Source organism: Barbus barbus (genome assembly GCF_936440315.1).
Source record: "Barbus barbus genome assembly, chromosome: 1".
NCBI classification, from domain to species: Eukaryota; Metazoa; Chordata; class Actinopteri; order Cypriniformes; family Cyprinidae; genus Barbus; species Barbus barbus.
Genome location: NC_136729.1, coordinates 43,035,124 through 43,054,545, shown reverse-complemented (window position 1 = coordinate 43,054,545; position 19,422 = coordinate 43,035,124). Strand labels below are relative to the sequence as shown.

The 19,422-nt window shown below is 43.7% G+C and overlaps 1 protein-coding gene across 1 annotated transcript in view; it reads left to right on the top strand.

The window, feature by feature from the left end:
- LOC306876174 (zinc finger homeobox protein 3-like) overlaps positions 1 to 19,422 on the top strand; it is a 143,686-nt gene that overhangs the window by 49,069 nt on the left and 75,195 nt on the right. The window contains exons 2-3 of the mRNA XM_079427162.1: positions 3,347 to 6,434; positions 9,415 to 9,911. Of these exons, the coding sequence (XP_079283288.1) occupies positions 3,383 to 6,434; positions 9,415 to 9,911 (3,549 nt within the window). The 5' untranslated portion in view covers positions 3,347 to 3,382. The remainder of the gene's footprint in view (positions 1 to 3,346; positions 6,435 to 9,414; positions 9,912 to 19,422) is intronic.

Below are 19,422 nucleotides of genomic sequence, written 5' to 3'. Positions count from 1 at the left end.
AGAGAAATGCCTAATATGCGTCTGCTTGTCTGTCTGAACCTTCGTTAGTGTAGGAGAGAGATTAAAGATTCCCTTGTTTAAACAGGTGTCGCTTCGGAAGCAGACCTTGAGCGGACAAACTACATTATATCTGCCCGCCCATCTGCGACTGGCAGACTCCAGACAATCCTATTGCACATCAGTAACCATTGCAGGTTATTGAATTAGACCATCTCCCTTTTAAAGGGCAATCCTGTTTTCTGTAAGCAGCAGACGCGCCCAGACGGCTTGGGCCGCCACTCTCTGGTCCTGTTTAATTCTTTAAAGGAAGCCATCGCATTTGCTTTAAATGAAAAGCGTATCATGACAGATTTTCAGGAATGACCATTTGTGATTGCCTAAGTCATAATCTTTTAGCTGTTTATGTTTAACAGTTTTAGTTCTCTACTCCATCTATTACATACAATCCCAAAATGCTGCAGCAGCGCTAAGGGGAGCATAACAGGAACAGGTTACCGGAATGTCATTTTTGGACTTCTGTCAGTTGTTGAATTTAAATGTATTGTTGCTGATTGACATTTTAATTGTGCAACACTTAATTCTTTTGTATTGGAATTTTAAAGAAACACTTTAAATGTGAAAGAAACAGCTGTCCACTTAATCTTCATGTTTTATTAGTCAATAATAACAATATGTCTGTTTAATTAGACAAAGTACTGTAATTATAAGAACTGTAATTCTGGCGTAAATTTTTTAGAATTATATAATTACAATTAGCAAAATACATAACAGCAGTAAAACATTTACAAAAAAAATAAAACATGGTCATTCTTTGACATGGGTGGGTGGGGGAAGGAGCGTGTGGCTTTGTGGGTTGGACTTGAGGGGTGTCAAATTTTCATCAGACATTCATGAAGAGGGAGTCAAACATTATCAATCTCCCCAGCCAAACGCTCTCATGTTAATACATTTGGTGGGGGTGGGGCTGCAAACACAGTGTCTGATCACTGCTGAAATTTGCATCCATAAGTAAATAAGTAAATCAAGTAGAGGCAGTGAATGTGCTAATCAGGCAGGACGTGGTGGTTACGTGCTGCCGGGAAACTTTGCTCATGTAATATTCAGCAATGGAGGGTGAAAGGGCAGGCCAGAGTTATTGGTTTCAGTCCGGTTGCCCCCTTTAATCAATGCTGCCTGCATCCCTTTATTAAAATTATTAGCTCAGCAGTATCTCTCGCTATCATTTTATCTCCTTTATCGCCTGCTTGAAATTGTAGCCTGCTCATGGCTCTTTCGTTGCTCGGGGCAGCACTCTCCTTTAGAAAGTTTGGCTCTCATTTATTATTTCAGAGGCAAAGGAGTGTTTAAAACCAGGCTAAGCGTGCAGGTTATTGGATGCTAGATCTATACACAGCATTTAGAGTACCAACATTGCTGTTGTATTTTAAGCTTAAAAAATATTATAAACAAATGTTTCTGTGTTGTGTGTATTTACGTACATAAATATAAATGCTTGCTGTAAAAAGCATATCCGCATTCAATAAATGCATCTTACGGGCGTGATCGTGCAGTGTGTTCTGTGTGTGGGATCTCTCTATAATGGAGGTCCTAAAACAGCATGGCTAATATATTTTTGTAACCTTCAGTTCTTTCTTCGGGTGTGAGATGGATCATGTGCTGATGGCGGGTTTCACTGTGTCTAATTAGCAGCACAAAGAGCTTTTTTATCCATTAAGTTATTCTGTTACTGTGTTTCTCAGACTCAACGTTAATTAAAAAAAAATGTATGCGGGATTTGGAACATAGCAGACTCTGGGTGTTGTGTGGAAGGTCTAGATAAAAGATAGTAACTGGCTAATATGACAGGATGAGGCATCTGAGCTGCCTTATTAGTGGTTGTCTTAGGTATTGTGTTTAAGTACCTAATCTAACTTAATGAGCACTCTGTCATTTTCCACCATTATATCTCACACTTTTGTTTCTCATCTAATCTAATATACATTAAGCTATTCCCCACTCACTATTAGGGTTGTGTATTGGCAAGAATCTGGCGATACGATACGTATAACGATACAGGGGCTGCGATACGATATATTGCGATACATTGCGATACTGTAAGCAAGGCGATATATTGGGATATTTCTTATTTTAGGAATAGGATATATATTTTTTAGGAAAGCTGTCATTAAGAACACACCACCATATGCAAACCTTAGCAAAGAATAAATAAATAAAAATAGTTTAACCAGAACACACTGCAGAACACACTGGGATCTGCATTTGCAATAATCAGTCCCTGTAACATTCAACATTATTGAACCACTTTTTGTGCAGTACGAGTAAAGGGGGAAATATTCAAGTGCTTGCATGATTCTTTAGTTAAATTTATGTATAAAATATATTTTATAAAAAGAAAAATACATATTTATAGACTTTACTTTAAAGGTTCACAGTTTAAGTTTACAATTGTGACATACAATGTCACAACATTTGATCTGAACAAAAAAATTACATCTGCTTAATATCAATGAAAAATAAAGTGCTTGCAGGATTCCTAAAGAAAACAAAACAATTGTAAAACAATCAAATAAATACAGATGTCAAACATTCTCAGAACGTTTCAATGTGGATTTCACAGGTTTTTCAGTTTGTATTTATGTTCCGCGTGGAATCGCAGAGACCGCAACGTGAGAACCGCCCCAACTGCACAAAACGCCCCCGAATTACGAGAGAAAGCTGCAGCTGCGCGACGACTCTACCACTCGCCACGCCCCGCGCAAAGGCTCTTAACACGGGACGCGGCAGAACCGAGGTTGCACTCGCGCCGCGGTCCTGGGGCGGACATTACCACAATAGCCCAAATGGCGCCACACTTCAGCTTTGTACACCGAAATGAGAACTGGAACAATTCTTTCATCCTCCATTACTGGCAGCGAACTAAATTAACGCTAACATTAGTGGAGTGCCCTGATGCTAGTATTTCCTGTCACTGTTTAAGTTCAGCGATGAAGACTGTTATCTAGCGGTCAGGATATGAACTCAAAACGAAACAAATGCCATGAATTTTTTTTTTAATATCAATATTCCATTTTGGAGAATCGATACAGTATCACCAAACTAAATATCGCGATACTCACGTGTATCGATATTTTCTTACACCCCTACTCACTATACATGTACATAACTTCCCCATTTATCAAGATGCTTTGTATGTCCAGTTGAATGTTCATCTGAAAATGAGCTTGAATAGAAACAATGAAAAGAACGCATTTAAGATGTCTATTATGTACTTTTCTTATTTTCTGAGACATTATACATTTCAAGCAGTAGTTTAAACCTGTCTCTTTCTCTCTTTTTTTCTCTTCAGGCCTGGATGCGATGAACGCCTCATGTAGGCATCAGCATGGAAAGCTGTGAGTCTCCCGTGGTTTCTGGGACAGACGATGGGCTTGGCTCCTCCGCCACCTCCCAGCAGCAGCACCATCCACAACCCTGGAACGATCACCCTAACACACAGGTCCCTTGCAACCAGCCCCTTTCCTTGGAGCCCCTGTCTCTCTGTGCACCCCACTCAGCCCAGCTCCAGAATCCCAGCACACCCTGCGTGGCTGTAAAACAACAGCAGCAGCAAACACTGTCACAGGCTCACGGTGATAATTCCACTGCCAGACAGCTGTACCCCAAAAGAGAGGGGTTAGAGGAGGAGGAGCAGGAGGGAGTGAGCTGTGGAGAAGAGGACGAAGACTTGGAAGAATTGGATGAAATGGAGATTGACAGCTGTTTCCCTAGTCTGCAGCCCTTCCCTGGTGTACCTATGGTGCCAAGTGGAGGGGGCATGCCCATGCTCATGCGGCAACAGCCCTCCCATCGGAGGGGAGTCACAGAGAGTGGGAGCGAAGAAGGAGAGGAAGAGGAGGAAGAGGAAAGTAGTGATGTGGAAAACCTGGCTGGAGAGATAGTCTACCAGCCGGATGGCTCTGCCTACATTGTGGAGAGCCTCAGCCAGCTGATCCAAAGTGATGGGAGCATGGAACCAGGCCTGCTCCCCTCAAACTCTCTCCCCAGTGGGGGAAAACCAGGGGAACCTGCGGGGACCTCTTCTTCGGTGTACCCTCAGATCATCAACACATTTCATATAGCCTCGTCTTTCGGAAAATGGTTCGGCTCCTCAGACCAAGGTTTCCCCAATACCTCAACCCTGGCAGGCCTCAGTCCTGTCCTGCACAGTTTCCGCGTCTTTGATGTGCGGCACAAAAGCAACAAGGATTACCTGAACAGTGACGGGTCTGCCAAGAAGTCCTGCGTATCCAAAGATGTTCCCAACAACGTGGATTTCTCCAAATTTGATGGCCTGGCCCTTTATGGCAAAGGCAAGCCCATCCTCATGTGTTTCCTCTGCAAGTTGTCTTTCGGCTACGCACGCTCCTTTGTCACTCATGCAGTCCATGATCATCGCATGACCCTGTGTGAGGATGAGCGCAGGCTCTTAGGCCACAAGCATGCATCGGCGATTATACAGGGCATTGGGAAAGACAAAGAACCACTCGTTAGCTTCCTAGAACCAAAAAATAAAAACTCTCCTCCACCGCCTACCCTGGTACCCATGAACTCAGGCCAGAGCTTCTACGGCACGTTCAGTGGGGTTCATTTAGAAGGGGGCAGCAGTAGTGAGGGAGGTGAGAGCCTCCTCAACAAAGACTCTGACTCGGGTCTCCAGCAACAAGCCCTCCTCACTTTGGGGGGTCTTGGCAGCCCCAAGCCCTCCCTTACCTCAACCCCAGGCCCAGCCAAAGACTCCAACACTCTGTCCAAGCAGGGTAGGAGAACAGAGGGGTCTGTAGGGAAAGAGGGGACTCATAGAGGGGAGGATGGGGCTGCAGAAACCTGTGAAAGAAAGGCTCTCCTTCACGGTGAGGAGATGGCCTCAGAGGAAGAGGATGATCTTCTTTTAGAAGAAGAGGATGAAGAGGTAGAGGACGAATGCACTGCGGTGACCTGTAGTGGAAGTAGCAGCAGCGGTGGCGGATTTGTGGGGGAACCGGCTGTCTCAAACCAAAGCATCTCCAAATCTCCTTTATTAATGCCTAGTAGCACTCTCCAGCCTTCTGCTTGTCTCTCTGCAGCCAGCCCCAAACTCAGCAGCAAAGCCTCTGCTTCCATGTCCTCCTCTTCTATCAGAGGGTCAGAAGACGGGATGGCTGCAGATGGTGGAGGGAGAACTTTAGATCTCTCTCTGAGCTTTAACTGCCAGGGGTCTACACTCCCCGCGGCAATGGCGGCAGTCGCTGGCAGAGGGGGAGAAGAGGATGGGGCCGCATGTTCCTCTGCGAGCACGTCCTCCCCTCTTGCGTCCAATGCTGCTGCTGAGGAAAGTGCCAATCGAGATAGTGCCACAGCTCCTGAACCAAATGAATGCCCAGCAGAAGGAGATGAGGACAACGGTGCCCTCCTTCACCACCACCACCACCTTCACCACCATCACCACCACCCGCACCCTTCACCTAATGCTCACACGCACCTCCATCACACAGCTGCTTGTGACATGTCAGGAATGAGTGAGTGCACCCAGAACCATGGGCCTGGGGTCAGTGGAGGGAGTGGAGTGGAGTGCCCGAAGTGCGACACTGTCCTAGGCTCCTCTCGCTCACTGGGTGGCCATATGACCATGATGCACTCGCGGAATTCGTGCAAGACACTGAAGTGTCCCAAGTGCAACTGGCACTACAAATACCAGCAGACCTTGGAGGCCCACATGAAGGAGAAGCACCCTGACTCTGGAAGCTCCTGTGTGTACTGCAGCAGTGGACAGAGTCACCCTCGCCTTGCCCGTGGGGAGAGCTACACTTGTGGCTACAAGCCCTTCCGCTGTGAGGTCTGCAACTATTCCACTACCACCAAAGGCAACCTAAGCATTCATATGCAGTCTGACAAGCATCTTAACAACATGCAGACGTTACAAAATGGAGGAACTATTCCGACCGCTGGTGAACAGGTGTTTGGGCATGCACCTGGAGGGGTGGTGCCTGTTTCTTCGGCTACCCAGGCCAGTAGCCATCATCCTAGTCACCACCATCATCCTGCCCAGTCCTCCACCCACATGGCAGGGCCCTGTGGTGCCCCTTCACCCACCAAGCCAAAAAGCAAGCCCACCTGGCGGTGTGAGGTATGCGACTATGAGACAAATGTAGCACGTAACCTGCGCATCCACATGACGAGTGAGAAACACATGCACAACATGATGCTGCTTCAGCAGAACATGACCCAAATGCAGCACGGCCGGCTTGGTCTAGGCACCATGCCTTCACCCTCAGAGGCTGAGCTGTACCAATACTACTTGACCCAAAACATGAGCCTGCCACCGGGCCTTAAGATGGACCCATCTGGAGCTGATGCCCAGTTCTTGCTTGGAGGTTTTCATCTGGACCCCAACATGGCGGCTCTGGCCCCAGCACTAGGTGAGTTTAATGGGTTCCAGGTAAAACATATTGCAGTTTATGTGGGTTTTGAGCGCTGTCTCTGTGTTTAACTATTTATCTGTAATTTCTCAAAGACAGATAAGAGCCTTTCCTGTTTATTCAAACCATGCCTTTCCTGTAAAACTATTTGACTTTTATCTTATATGGGTGATAGATTTTTTTAATTCTATGTTATATTTCTGTTTTTCCCCCCACATGTAGTGTTTTTAAACTCACTCTTGCTGCATTATTATCTCCACCCATACTAACACATGGCTACAAATGCTTTATTTCCCCACGCTGACAGCTCTGTCTGTGCCTGTAGCCTTCAGGCACACCTTCCTTGTTTAACATGCACTCACTCTCTTAAACAAGGTGTGTGAGGGAGAGAGAAATAAAAAATAGGCACATATAAGGCTGAAATGTATTTGAAGTGAAGCGAGTGTCTGTATGCAAAGAGATAAGGGCCACTTAGCCAAGTGTGTAGAAAACAAAATGTGTGGAGTGGGGGGAGAAGTCATCATGTTTTATGAAAGGTGCACTCTTCAGTCTTGAGTGACAGGTATTATTTAACCTGATTTACAGCATAATGAAAAAAAAAATCTGTGGCAACATGTTCAGTATGTAGATTTCTTGAAATAAAGACATGATTCTTTAATGCAGACCTCATGCTTGGTTTAATGCCTGAAACAAGAAAAAATATTTGTTTATTTGTGTTTGTAAATGCTGAAACATAAAAAAGCATAGATGCTACATTAGATTTATGAGGATGTGGTTTTAGCTTATTGAAATAGTGCTTACTAGTCTTGCAGATTTCAGCTTCCACAATGCAGACACAGGCACACAGACAAGAAGAGGGAGTGAGCGAGTGGGAAAGACAGGCACACACATCTTCTTAACACTCAAGCTTCGGTTTATTTTTTCGCATTCTCTGTGTCATTCTATCTGGGTCACTTTAGCTGGGAAATTCCCCCTTTTGCTGCCCCTGTGTTTCTTGTGAAAGATAGTGTGACGGAGTAGGCTGGGGCCAGGGGAGTGTTCCACATGGCCCTGTCCTCTAGGCTCATACTAAACATCACTGTTTTCATGTCAATACTATGCCACTACCACTGCATACCAGCTTGTCCTTTTTTCCTGCTTTTGTAATTGCAGCTATATACTTTACCATAGTCAAAAAAGGAAGGAAAAGGGGCCTAGTGAGGGTAATTCAGCAGCATAGTAGAATTTGGCATGCCAGCTACGGGCCCACAATTTGCACAGACTTGTTTCAAACTGTTGCCAGTTCAAAGACACAAACAGGAATTGATTGCTGTGACTAATTCTTTTTTATCCTCCCTCCTCTAGTAATTTGGTTTGTTTTCTGGTGAGGGAATGTTCAATAAACATATTATAGGGAAGAATTGACAGGACATAAGACTTATAAAGAACAGTGGTGTTCAGTGCACTTTCATATATTTAAAGTCTCACAGTACTAAATATCACATTTGTGTATTTGCATATTAGTGACATATCTCTGAGCTCTGGTCATCATAATTAAAAAAAAAATTGGTTATTGCAAAGTAGAACTTGTAAATCCTTTCAGATTAATGCGTTTTCCATAAACATTCCTGTTCTGCTTAAACATTGATATCGACTGGCACAAGCAAAATATAAGTCATGCTCAAGAGGTCATGAATACAAAGCAGAACTGACAGAATTACAGGTATTTACATGAAAGGTTTATCAAAAGAACATGTCTTTCTTAATCGATGCACATTGTAAGAGTACTAAAAAGGAGAGTTTGAGCAAATTTCAAAAGACCATAAGGCAATAAGAGGCATAAAAAACCCTAAAGACTGCTAGAGAGAGAGAAAGAGAGAGAGATTTTTAAGAGTAAAAAAATCAACAAACTAAAACAAAGAATTATTAATAGAAATAGTTTTCTTCAGAGTGGTGGATCTGACAATGATTTGAAGGAGATTGCCAGAGGTCTTTCTGTCCCTGCACTAAAAGCCGAAGGTAATGGTGAAATTAGCAGACCGCATGCTGCCCCAATAAATAAAAGGAGCTGCTGGAATTAATTTAGTGTAAAGCCATACTGGTTCAGCGGGTGCTCTCAATCTGGGCAGTGACAGATTGAAGATCAGCAAACTGAGGCAACAGCTTCTATGCATCCCTTGTCTCCAAATCTCAGCCTCTAGCGTCTTCCCCAAGCTGTTCTTAGATGCCTTTTGCTTGTGTTGTTGAATATATAGTTTCTTTGGCTCCCACAACTTCTTTTCATTCCTTAAAAATACACGAAAACAAAAAAAAAATACAAACATTTTGAGCAGGAAGGTGTTTGCATTGATTTGTTCCCAATCTAAGGTGAAAGAGCCAGACTTCAACAAGGAAGATCTCATTTTTTATATAATTATTTTGTGAAAAGATGCCTGTAGTTGATTTACAGTAATGTGTGCTTGGGAGCTCTTTAGATCTCCAGTAATGATTGAATAACTTTATTTTTGCACCTCCGCTCACAGACTCTGGAGTTGATTTAATGGCAGGGCTATGAAAGTGCATGACTGTGTAAATCCACACCTCCACTCTCTCTCTTCTTACTCTTTCTCTGAGCTCAAAGGAAAGAATAATCTTGATTTAATAAAATTATGTAGATAAATACACACATGCACATTATCCTGGAGAGCAAATCCACATTGACTGCACAGACAAACATGACTCTGTTAAAAGGCTGAACTGTGCACCTTTTCCCTGTTTCGCAGGACATTCTTGTAACTTGAGGAAGTTTAAATGAGGGAGGGAAAATCAGCACAGATGAAATGCCCATCCATCACTGTTACATTGTTTTAGACCATGTGTCCATATGTCCCTTATTGCCACAGATTAAAATTAATGGATAAGTGGTGTTAAATGCTGTATTTTAAAAGAGACAGTGTATTTGTGAAAGACTGATATTCTGTCGGACAGATCACTGATCACTTTTTGTGTCTTTTGCTCTCAGTTGGAGGGGACATTGCAATGGATGTACGCCTGGGTGGGGGACAGCTGGTCTCAGAGGAGCTGATGACCTTGGGTGAAAGCCTATCCCAGACCAGCGACCCCTCCCTCAAACTCTTCCAGTGCGCCGTGTGCAACCGCTTCACTACCGACAACCTGGACGTGCTGGGCCTGCACATGAGTGCCGAACGCTCGCTCCCAGAGGAGGAGTGGAGAGCGGTGGTGGGCGACTCGCACCAGTGCAAGCTGTGCCACTACACCACGCAGCTCAAGGCCAACTTTCAGCTGCACTGCAAGACTGACAAACACGTCCAGAAGTATCAGCTGGTGGCACACATCAAGGAGGGTGGCAAGGGCAATGAGTGGCGCCTCAAGTGCGTGGCCATTGGTAACCCTGTGCACCTCAAATGCAATGCCTGCGACTACTATACCAACAGCCTGGAAAAACTGAGGATGCACACGGTCAACTCCCGCCATGAGGCCAGTCTCAAGCTGTACAAGGTGAGTGGCTCTGGTAGCCCTACACTAACCGAGTGCCATACCTGCACTCCACTGAAAGCAAAAATGCTGTTCAGCAATCTCATAACAAAAATAAAACAATTCATATACAGCTAGGAAAAGGGACATTTTGAACCAGTAAGATTTCATGACCCAGTGCAACATGAAAACAAAAAGCCTCGTAGCTTGTACAACAACTTCAATCTTTCTGGTTAGCATACAGTGTTACACTTTCTACGGGTTTTAAACACACCTCCAGCCTACTGTGCGACTGAATCGACCAGCTCTCTCCGTCTCTACTGCCCACTATGAGTGATGGCCCGGTGCAGTATATTAAGGTCTAATGCGCATGCAATGGAGAGGGGAGAACAGGGGCACTTAGACGGAGGGAGGAACATGGCAGGTCAGCAGGGTGGGGAGAAGGGCAGCTGATGAAATTGCTGGAAGAGAGGATGAAGAAGTGTGAAGAGACAAGAGGTTTGGTGCTAATACCGTTCGGAGTGGGAAGGGCAGAATCGCTCTCGACAGCTGTATTGATTTTCGCCGGACTTGGAGCTTCACCTTCTACTCTAATCATTCCATAATAGCCAATGGATGAACACTCTCTGAACAAATGGCCATAAATCTAACAGGCCTGATTCCATTTAGGCACCTATCCTGTGTGTCTGTGAGCCTAGCTCAGGCTGTGTTTAACCTAGACTGGCACGACTGCACACAGGGACTTCTCTCCTTAATTCTCCCTTTCTTTCTCTCTATCACTTGTTCTCACATGCTCAATGAGATACTGACTCACATACCACCCATTTGAGCTATACATCACTGCCCATGCTTACTCGACCTTTGTTTACACTCCTTTCTCAAGACTACATGCATTTGCAGCCTACTTTAACATACTTCTGAGAATATTCAAAGAAAAAAAAAAAAAACGGTAGGGTCAGACATCATTGGCTATTAACCTTACCAAACGTTGGCTAAGACATTGGCTTAATAGCTATTTGGCTTTTGGTTAACATTACTTTCCCTGCCAGCACCAACTAAATGAGGGCAGCTGAAAAGGAAAGTGATTTTGGAGCCATGTTATTACATTTTGATATAAAATTACCAAGACCACTATTGACTTCATTGCAAGTTTCCCATATGTGGACCCATTACAATCAGAGATATTCTAGCATTGTCAAAGTTTATCATTACCTTGGCCCTGGGCTGAGAGGCTCTTGGTCAGCTGTGCCCCTGATGAACTAGTTTGTAATGGTAATTAGGGGAAAGCCATAAACCAGCTTCCTCTGCATCTGGTGATAAAAGCAGACAAGCCTGAGCTGAGATTGTCTGCCATACTCAAGCTGGAACACGCAATGAGCGTATTTACAAATACCACAATGATTCAAATATGTAACACAAGACTCCTGATGTGATTGGCTGACCTGTGGAGGCATTGCTGTAGTCATTGTCCTCATGTAGCGCCAGGCAGGGTTTGAGACCAGGGAAACCAGGAGTTTTAGAGTCAATGGTGAGAAATAGCAGAAAAACACCTTATCTAGCCATCAACTGTGATTTATTATGCTGCGTGGAGCTGGAAATTCCAGCATCCACCTCATACTTACATTAATCAAGTCTACTGTTAGCACCGAAATGTTTTAGAAACACTATAATATTCCTTCCGCCACCGACGTTCCCTTTAAAGAAAGAGGGCTAGCAGAGAAGAGACTAGTCCGCCTAACTGCGAATGTTCAGTACTCTGTGGCAGATTAGAAATGTTCGACACTTCCAAGCATGATAATTTGTAAGCTTTAAGCTGCTTAAAATGGTTCCTCAGCCCTAAAAGCCCCACAGATCCGAACAGAGGAAGAGAGAACAGAGTTGACTGACAACAGCATCAGCTTTGTAAGCAAGCAGCTCCCATCAGTGGCGACAGGCCTACCCGCAAACTAAGACATTCACAGTTTGAGTTATAGCTGTATTTCATGACATACAAATGTGATTAGAGGACGATAAGCACATGCTGCCGCTGAGGTCTTGCTCTAGCATGGGTTTCTAACCCCACAATGACACAGGCTTCACTTTGCAGTGAATTTATAGCCCTGATAGACATACTGACTGGCTGACACCAATAGTATGATTTGCTAGCTCAGCTAAGCTGACTGTACAAGTGGTAAAACAGGAAAGGAAAATGAAAAACACTATTTTTTCCCTCCAAATGAAATCTGATTCAAAATGCAAAAATTTTCGACCTCCTGCTGGGAGAAAATAAATCATCAAGTCAGCATAAACAGGCCCTAAGATGTGGTAGATCCTTGGGACACTTTGCCCAAATCAAACTGGTTTGCATTAAACAGGCCCTTTGTGTGCACAGCTCCGTAAATTGGAGCCTGTAATTATTGGAATTAAAAAGGAAGGTTTAAACTGAAGGCTAAGCTGGATGGGATAATTTGAGAGTCTGTGGTATGCGGCACATATTAGGGTTTTCTAAAAATACACCTTCCCCCACCACCCCACGGATTGGAATGTTCCGAAAGCCTTTGGAGAGCTTGGGAGAATTGTCCTAACCGCACAGACCACTGCACAGCAGGGGTGATGCTTCCCGACTTTGCTATCTGGGGTACAGGACTGAGTTCCTCTCTGGTTTCAGACACACCCGTCAGTCAGTCTTGAGCTCATCTCAGATGAACTTTTACCTTCCACTGCTCCCTCCAAGTTCCCGCTCGCTGGCTGCTTTGTAGTGGCGAGAATGATGTCATGATGGTCACCCATAAGCACTTGCAGATGGGCCGTACAACAATACCCAGGTCATGAAAAAGCTTATGCTTCTCAAGTTCTAAATTGTTGGTGGAACCTTCAATTTGCAGAGTCAGAGAAAGTCGCCACACAGCTTGTGTATGAAAGTGAACATGAAATCGAGAACAACACTAATTGCTTTCTTAATACAAATTCCAGATTTCATGGCGCACTTGAAAAAGATGCTTTTGTAATCATTCATCACAATGTAATAACTTGTTTGCAACCTTCCTTTTTGGCTAATATTACCAAACCACCTGTCAAAAAGAGACTTTTTACAATCCTGTCAAATAGGATTGTGTCCTGCCCTACATTTTTTGCTAGTTTTACTTCCGTAACATGAATTGCAAATGCCTTTTCAAGATGACTTTAAGTAACCATATACTGCATGATTAATTTTCTCTTGCACCACTTGTATATACACAAGTATACACCACCGCTCTGTAGAGGACACATTCACTTGATATTTGAGTTCTTGTTCATGCTGAGTAAGCATGTCTCAGGTGCTGGGCTGCACTCGTGCCAGCCTTGAGTCTGAGACTTGGTTCTCCACTCCAGACAGGATGGAGAGAGGCAGGTCTTCCAGGCAGGCCTTTCAATCGAAGAGGAGGAGCTTCGGGCTGGCTACCTTCCTTGTCTCAGGGGCCGGTACAATCTGGGGTAATTGAGATTGATTGGATGTTATTTTTCCTCTTGCAAATGTAGTCCATTAGCTTGGCACATGCATAATCAGTTTAGAGCACAGTTAACTGAATGTAATCATGTTCTTCGGTGTCTGCTCGCACAAAATCCACTCCAGATGCCGCTTGGCCGTGGAAAGAGAGGAAGAAAGTGCCGTCACTATCACATGGGGAATCTTTACCCAAGAAAGGCCTCATAACATTCACCCCCGCACCACCAGCACCAGTGTGCTGGTCTCGCTCCATTAAACACACAAACTATACAAACTGTGTGCTGCACACATTTACACACTCCCTGTACATGTACAAAAACACACACACACATGCTCACACATTCTGTCATCTGTTCTCTACTGCCCAAAACTCCTGCGAACAGACACATGTTGATGTGTCTCAGCTATGCTAACAGCGCTTTGACTGTGCTCCAAGCGCGGCCCAGGATCCAGCGCAAAGCGTCTGGATTTTGGACTCTCTCTACTTATTTTTCTCTCCAGTGCAATCCAACCGGATCAGCTGGGGCGTGAGGAAGGAAAATGTCTACACTCTGGAGAAAACAAAGAAAAAACACATTAAAACAAAACAGACAGTAATGTGTAGAAGGGGATTAGCCGTAGCGGCTGTACTGAAAAGTATTAATGTGCTTCTCAGATATCGTTCTACCATTTACAACGGAATCCTGATCAATGATGCAGACCCCCTCCATTAATAATTATGATTTTTATCATGACTTATCCTCATCATAACAACAGACTCCAATCATCAAAAACAAATAGACTGAGAATGCCCTGGCTCCAGCAAGATTGTGTTTGTTTTTTATTATCAAATAAAAGTGCAGAGTAATTTCGAGTTAAAGTCGCAAGGGAGTATTTTACCACTATTGTTACGGCTCGTGGTTATATCTTTCATCTGTGGACAGTGAAGCTCAACCTCTATGCCAGAGAGAGTGCCACACCCAAACTCCATAAGTCCCTCCAGACATCAGTTAGAGAAGAGACAGAGAGAAAGATGATGGGAGGGAGGGGGGAAAGCAGGTCTGAGAGCGATAGAGAGAGAGAGAGAGGCGCTCATTTAGATGGAGATACTCTGCTAATTATCATGGCTGGCCTGTGATTGTTCAGTAATAGTGCTCAGTGGGGAAAAAAGGTTTGCTGCTGTTCCAGGAAGGGCTGAGCTTTGATTTACCGGTAGTACCACGCTAATAAAGCGCCCATTCCATATCCACAGAGCCGCTACTGAGACATCCTGCCTCCCTCCAGTCAAAGATACAGTCCATATAAAGTATAGGAGCCCAGGTTTATAATTATAAGACCCTTTTGGATTTGTATATGTCATATTTATTTGTTTATCGTAAGATCTCGATGTAGATCCATGTCAGCACCAGGTTGTCCTTAGGGTGCTGAACTCTGCCTCACAGAAGCCAAACAGAGGCTCTGCTCCCTTTAAGACAAGGGGCGGAGGGCTTTTCCCCAGCAGAGGAGTCAAGTTTTGCTGAGAGAGCTGTCCGTTAGCGTGGGAGGGGCGTTGTGCAGCGCGACATTGGTTTGTAGAATAGTGGGCGGGCTTAAAGCTGTGTCTGGAAGTCTGCGGGAATTTCACAACTCCTTCAGCCCCCGCCTCAGTAAGGCCAGGCGCTGACCCGTCGCACAGCTGCAGCTGATGATTACGCATGCATATGCGCCTCTAAGTATGTGTGCATTCAACTGAGGAACCAGCAGCCAACCAGATACACATGGTAGGCCATGCACAGCTTTCATACAGTATGTTGTCCTATAAGTTGGGAGAGAGGGGCAGGGATATGGAAACGGACTGCAAGAGAGCGGATCTCTTTGTGCAGAGGCTGAGGAGCAGATATTATTGTGTTGTAATAGCTGTTTGTTTTGATTTCTCCCCCCTCTTTCTTTTTGGGCAGCCAGACAAGAGCAACTGAGCAATGCTCCTGCCACTGCTGAAGGAAGCTGTTGATCCTATTATCTGCTGCCTGATCAGCACAAACAGGGGATTGGAGACTGATGAGGGACTGGGCTGTATACAGGGATCAGAGAGTATATTACACCACCGTAGGAAGGCGCAAGAGTGTGGTGGTTTATAAGGGATGTGTAGACATAGGCAGAAATATAAACAAACCCAAAGTATTTGAAACTTTGGAATGTAACTGCTCCCGCAACGTCTCGGCTACGGACATAACTGATACCACAAATTGTGTGGCTTGTTGAGTATTCCAGTACTTTTCTAAGGAGTCAGACAAAGTTTTTGCCTGGCAGACGATAATATAAAATACACTGAACAAGATACTTAAATCATATCTAGGGGATAAGAATATCAGAACAACAGATTCAGGAGTGGACTGTTTTGAGTTGAACTTCATAAAATACTCTCAAAACACCTTAGACACTAAAATCAGTTAGCACATTTTTATGTCAGTCTTCGAAATTGCCAGTGTGATTTAAAGCCATATTCCTACCTTCACCTTATATTTGGGACTCACTCCATCTGCGTTTCTACTGCTTGCATGTGTCTCACTCATTCCTCTAGCACATCTTTCTCCACTCTTTGTCTCTTTAAAATGAATAAACAAAGCAAATACCCATCATGCACAAAACAAACCAGCATGGGTCACAAGCTGGTGGGTGGTCCCGCTCCGCTGCTCTCTTCTTAAGGTTAAATAGCTTTAATCCAACCAGCCTGGAAAACTAAATATTTCTCCAGCCAAATCTTCTTTCTTCCCCCTTGTTTTCTCTTGATGTTTGCAACCTTTCCTTCTGTAATTCTCTTTTTAGTACGCTGAATATCTTTGCCTTATAAAACACCTTATGAAGGGTAAAAAGTGGAAGTTATAAAGATATAACAAAAAACAAAAGTTCGTCAAAGGTAGGCATCATCACACTGACTAGCTAATCTATTTTAATTGATGAGTTATGTGGAGTGCAATTACACTGCCGTGCAATAAACGTGCAGGACTGACCTGACTCCTTTTTTATGTAGTTATTTGACATTTAGTAGATGCTTTGAAGCGATTTAAAAGTTCACTTACTACAGGCACAATCCCTCTGGAGTTAAGTGGCTTGCTCAAGGGCACAATGTTGATAGGTCTCAGCTTTTCTTGCGTTTATGGATTACACCCCGGGTTTGAACCTCTTGACTTTTACGTTCCCAGCCCAGATTTTTTAGCAACTTTGCCTTTTTATAACAAGGCTTAATCAATGTTTTATCTTAGTAGTGCCAGCCTCAGTCTTATAAAATATATTATAGTTGTATAATTTATATTGCAATCTCAGCCCACACCCCCCTAATCAGAAGCTCCTCAACTCCTTCCTCCACCTCCAACTTCTCTCTGGCATAGTGAGAAGACTACATTTGCCCAGTCTTCAAAAATACCCTTTAATAGCCTAATTTGATCAGCTTGATGTATGTTTTTTTTGTACATTTACATGTGTTTGTTAGTCAAATGTGAGTCAAATTAGTTCAATCAAAGTCTTGAATCATGGCGTAGCCCCTGGATGGGTAAGGCCTAGCCTTCTCACAGAACATGACCACGGTATCAAGGCAGGTAGATTTTCTTTGAGGCAGACACTGGTTGAGGAAGAAAGAGAGAGTGTTTAGGAAAAAGACAGTGGGTGGTAACAGGCAGGCTTACTGGTTCACCAGCATCAATACATCAGTGACTTAGCAACCAGATTAATGGCCTGTGAGTGGCCCAGGCCACAAGGCTGCTCTCGGCGCTTAGTGGAAGGCAGAGCGCTAGAAAACACACTGTGTTTAGCTTTGGGCTGCTGAAGAGAGTCTTGGGACAAATAAATCCACACATGAAATGAGGCTTTGGACCTCACTGTTTTTCACTCACCCTTCATCACAGACAATGTCTCTCTTCTGAATATTCACAACGATGTTGTGCTGAAATTAGGAAATCCACATCTTCCTTGTGCTGGACACCCATGAGTGTTTACTTGTGTGCGATCAAGGTCCACTCCACAGCAAGCTAGTTAAGTGCTGGACTAGAGCTTTCGTTGTGGAAAGGCTGAATGCTGGATATGTATTTAGACCCTGTTGAAATTACAAGGTGGTCCAGACTGGTTTATGATCTGTAGATATTGGTCAAATTGGTAACCATGCTGTTCACCAGCAGCTTGCTCAGTCAGTGTGGTTTTGATCCAGGTGGCAGTTGTGGTATTGGTTGACCAAGAGAATATTTCTGGCTTTAGCTAGTTAAGAATCAACAGGGCCAACTCATAGACCTTACTTGATATTAGCCTTTGAGTAGAGCTAATAGTACAGCCTGGGGTTTAACCCGCCCCCCTGGCCTAATTGCCACGCACTCGAGTCCAAGGTTAGGACTGGGAGCTGTAAATCTATCAGTGTTATGGGGGCAATGTTCTCACCAGATGCAGACTACAGATTTTCATCCCTTTGTAATTAAGCAGTTCAGCCTGAGGTGTCATATGGTTTTTATTGAGGCCCCTCTGGAAAAAATCATTTCACACCTTGTTTTCTCATCATGTGCTTTTATGCATGTAAAGAGGGGGAAAACCAAAAGAAACTAAATAAAAAAGTGGGAAATGAGGGATAAAAGCTCTACAGTAATATATGGAGATGATGGTTTGCTGTATTAAAAAGCAGAGATGTAAAGTCATCAGGAAGTGACTCAATTAGTTCAGTATGTTATCCCCAAATGCTTTCTTTCCTTCTTTCTTTCCTTCTTTCTTTCTTTCTTTCTTTCTTTCTTTCTTTCTCAACCTGTGTTCTAATAAAAAAGTTGTTAGTTGGGAGTCAGAGCAGAGAATTAGAGGGCCAAAAAGAGAGCGGTGAAGGAGTAGCACTATTTTTCAAGGTCAAACTTTCACTGCAAGTTTACAAGCCTTGCATTCTCTGCTTTCAAACTCTGGTTGCCCATACAGGACACCTAGTGTTTAAGATGCAACCATTTACAGATATGCATCCCAGCATTTTCTTTGAGAAACCCCTCCCACTGATTAGGTGAATTCTGAGGTCAGCCTCTCAGAGGTGCCTTATTTTACTAGCTGCAGCTGCTGAAAGTAGGGGAAACACTTTTGTTCTGTTGTTAAGTGGTTTCACACATTTGTGTATCATGAAGCATTTTTCAAACAGCACTGCTGATTTATGAAGTGGAGATCTTGGCATTGTGGGTGCAGAGATGGAACACAGAGACAGCAGAGGAAGTCTTCAACATAGCCGCCACATTCCTCCACCCACTCCCCACAGGATCAACCAAATTCTCTCTCTCTCTTTCTTCATCCCCACAGCATCACCACATTCAATCAACACCAGGCCTAAAATTAGGCTGCCGCAGACTTGATCGTTCATTTGAACGGGTTATCTCTGTCACTGCAAAGGCATTTCCTTAATTTATACTCGTTAGGTTGGAATGGTCTTGTTCTGCTAATTTGAACCAGAAAGCCTGTTTTTGCTTCTGAATAAACGAGGTCTCAGGGAGACGTTATATTTTTGCCACTAGAGAAGATTACAAGATCTTGGTATGCAAATGATTATTCAAATTATTGTTATATTAAATTAAGCACTGAGAGAAGAGAGGTAGTGCCATATTAATGAGTTATATGAAGCAGGCTTTATTAAATATTTGTTGATGTTGCAAAGGGAGAGGCATGTGTGTATTAATTCAGCACTGGCTGGTCCCAGTGGGTTTCTGTACACACACACACATGCACACACGCTCACAGAACAAAATTTTTGTTCTGTGTTTAGTCTGAGCAGATTTAACAGATTTAAATCGCACTCTGTTAGAGCGTCACATTCAGAGTTATGAGATCCCTAGCTCTTCGGTGACCCCCAACCCTTTTTAATATGGATCTTGTTACCCACATCCCAGTGCATACTTTAATAGCTGTCACCTTAGAAATGTTGTGAATGGTAGACCCACTTCTCCGTTCTTTCATTCAGAAATATAGCTTGTTCTCTGTAATTCCAATCTGCTTTCTCTCTGATCGGTTCCTACATTTTGTTTTATGGCTTCAGGAATCTTTCAAAATTGTAAAAACAGCTGCAGTTTATGGGAAATCAGGTGAATAAAGTACGGTGTTAACCAACTT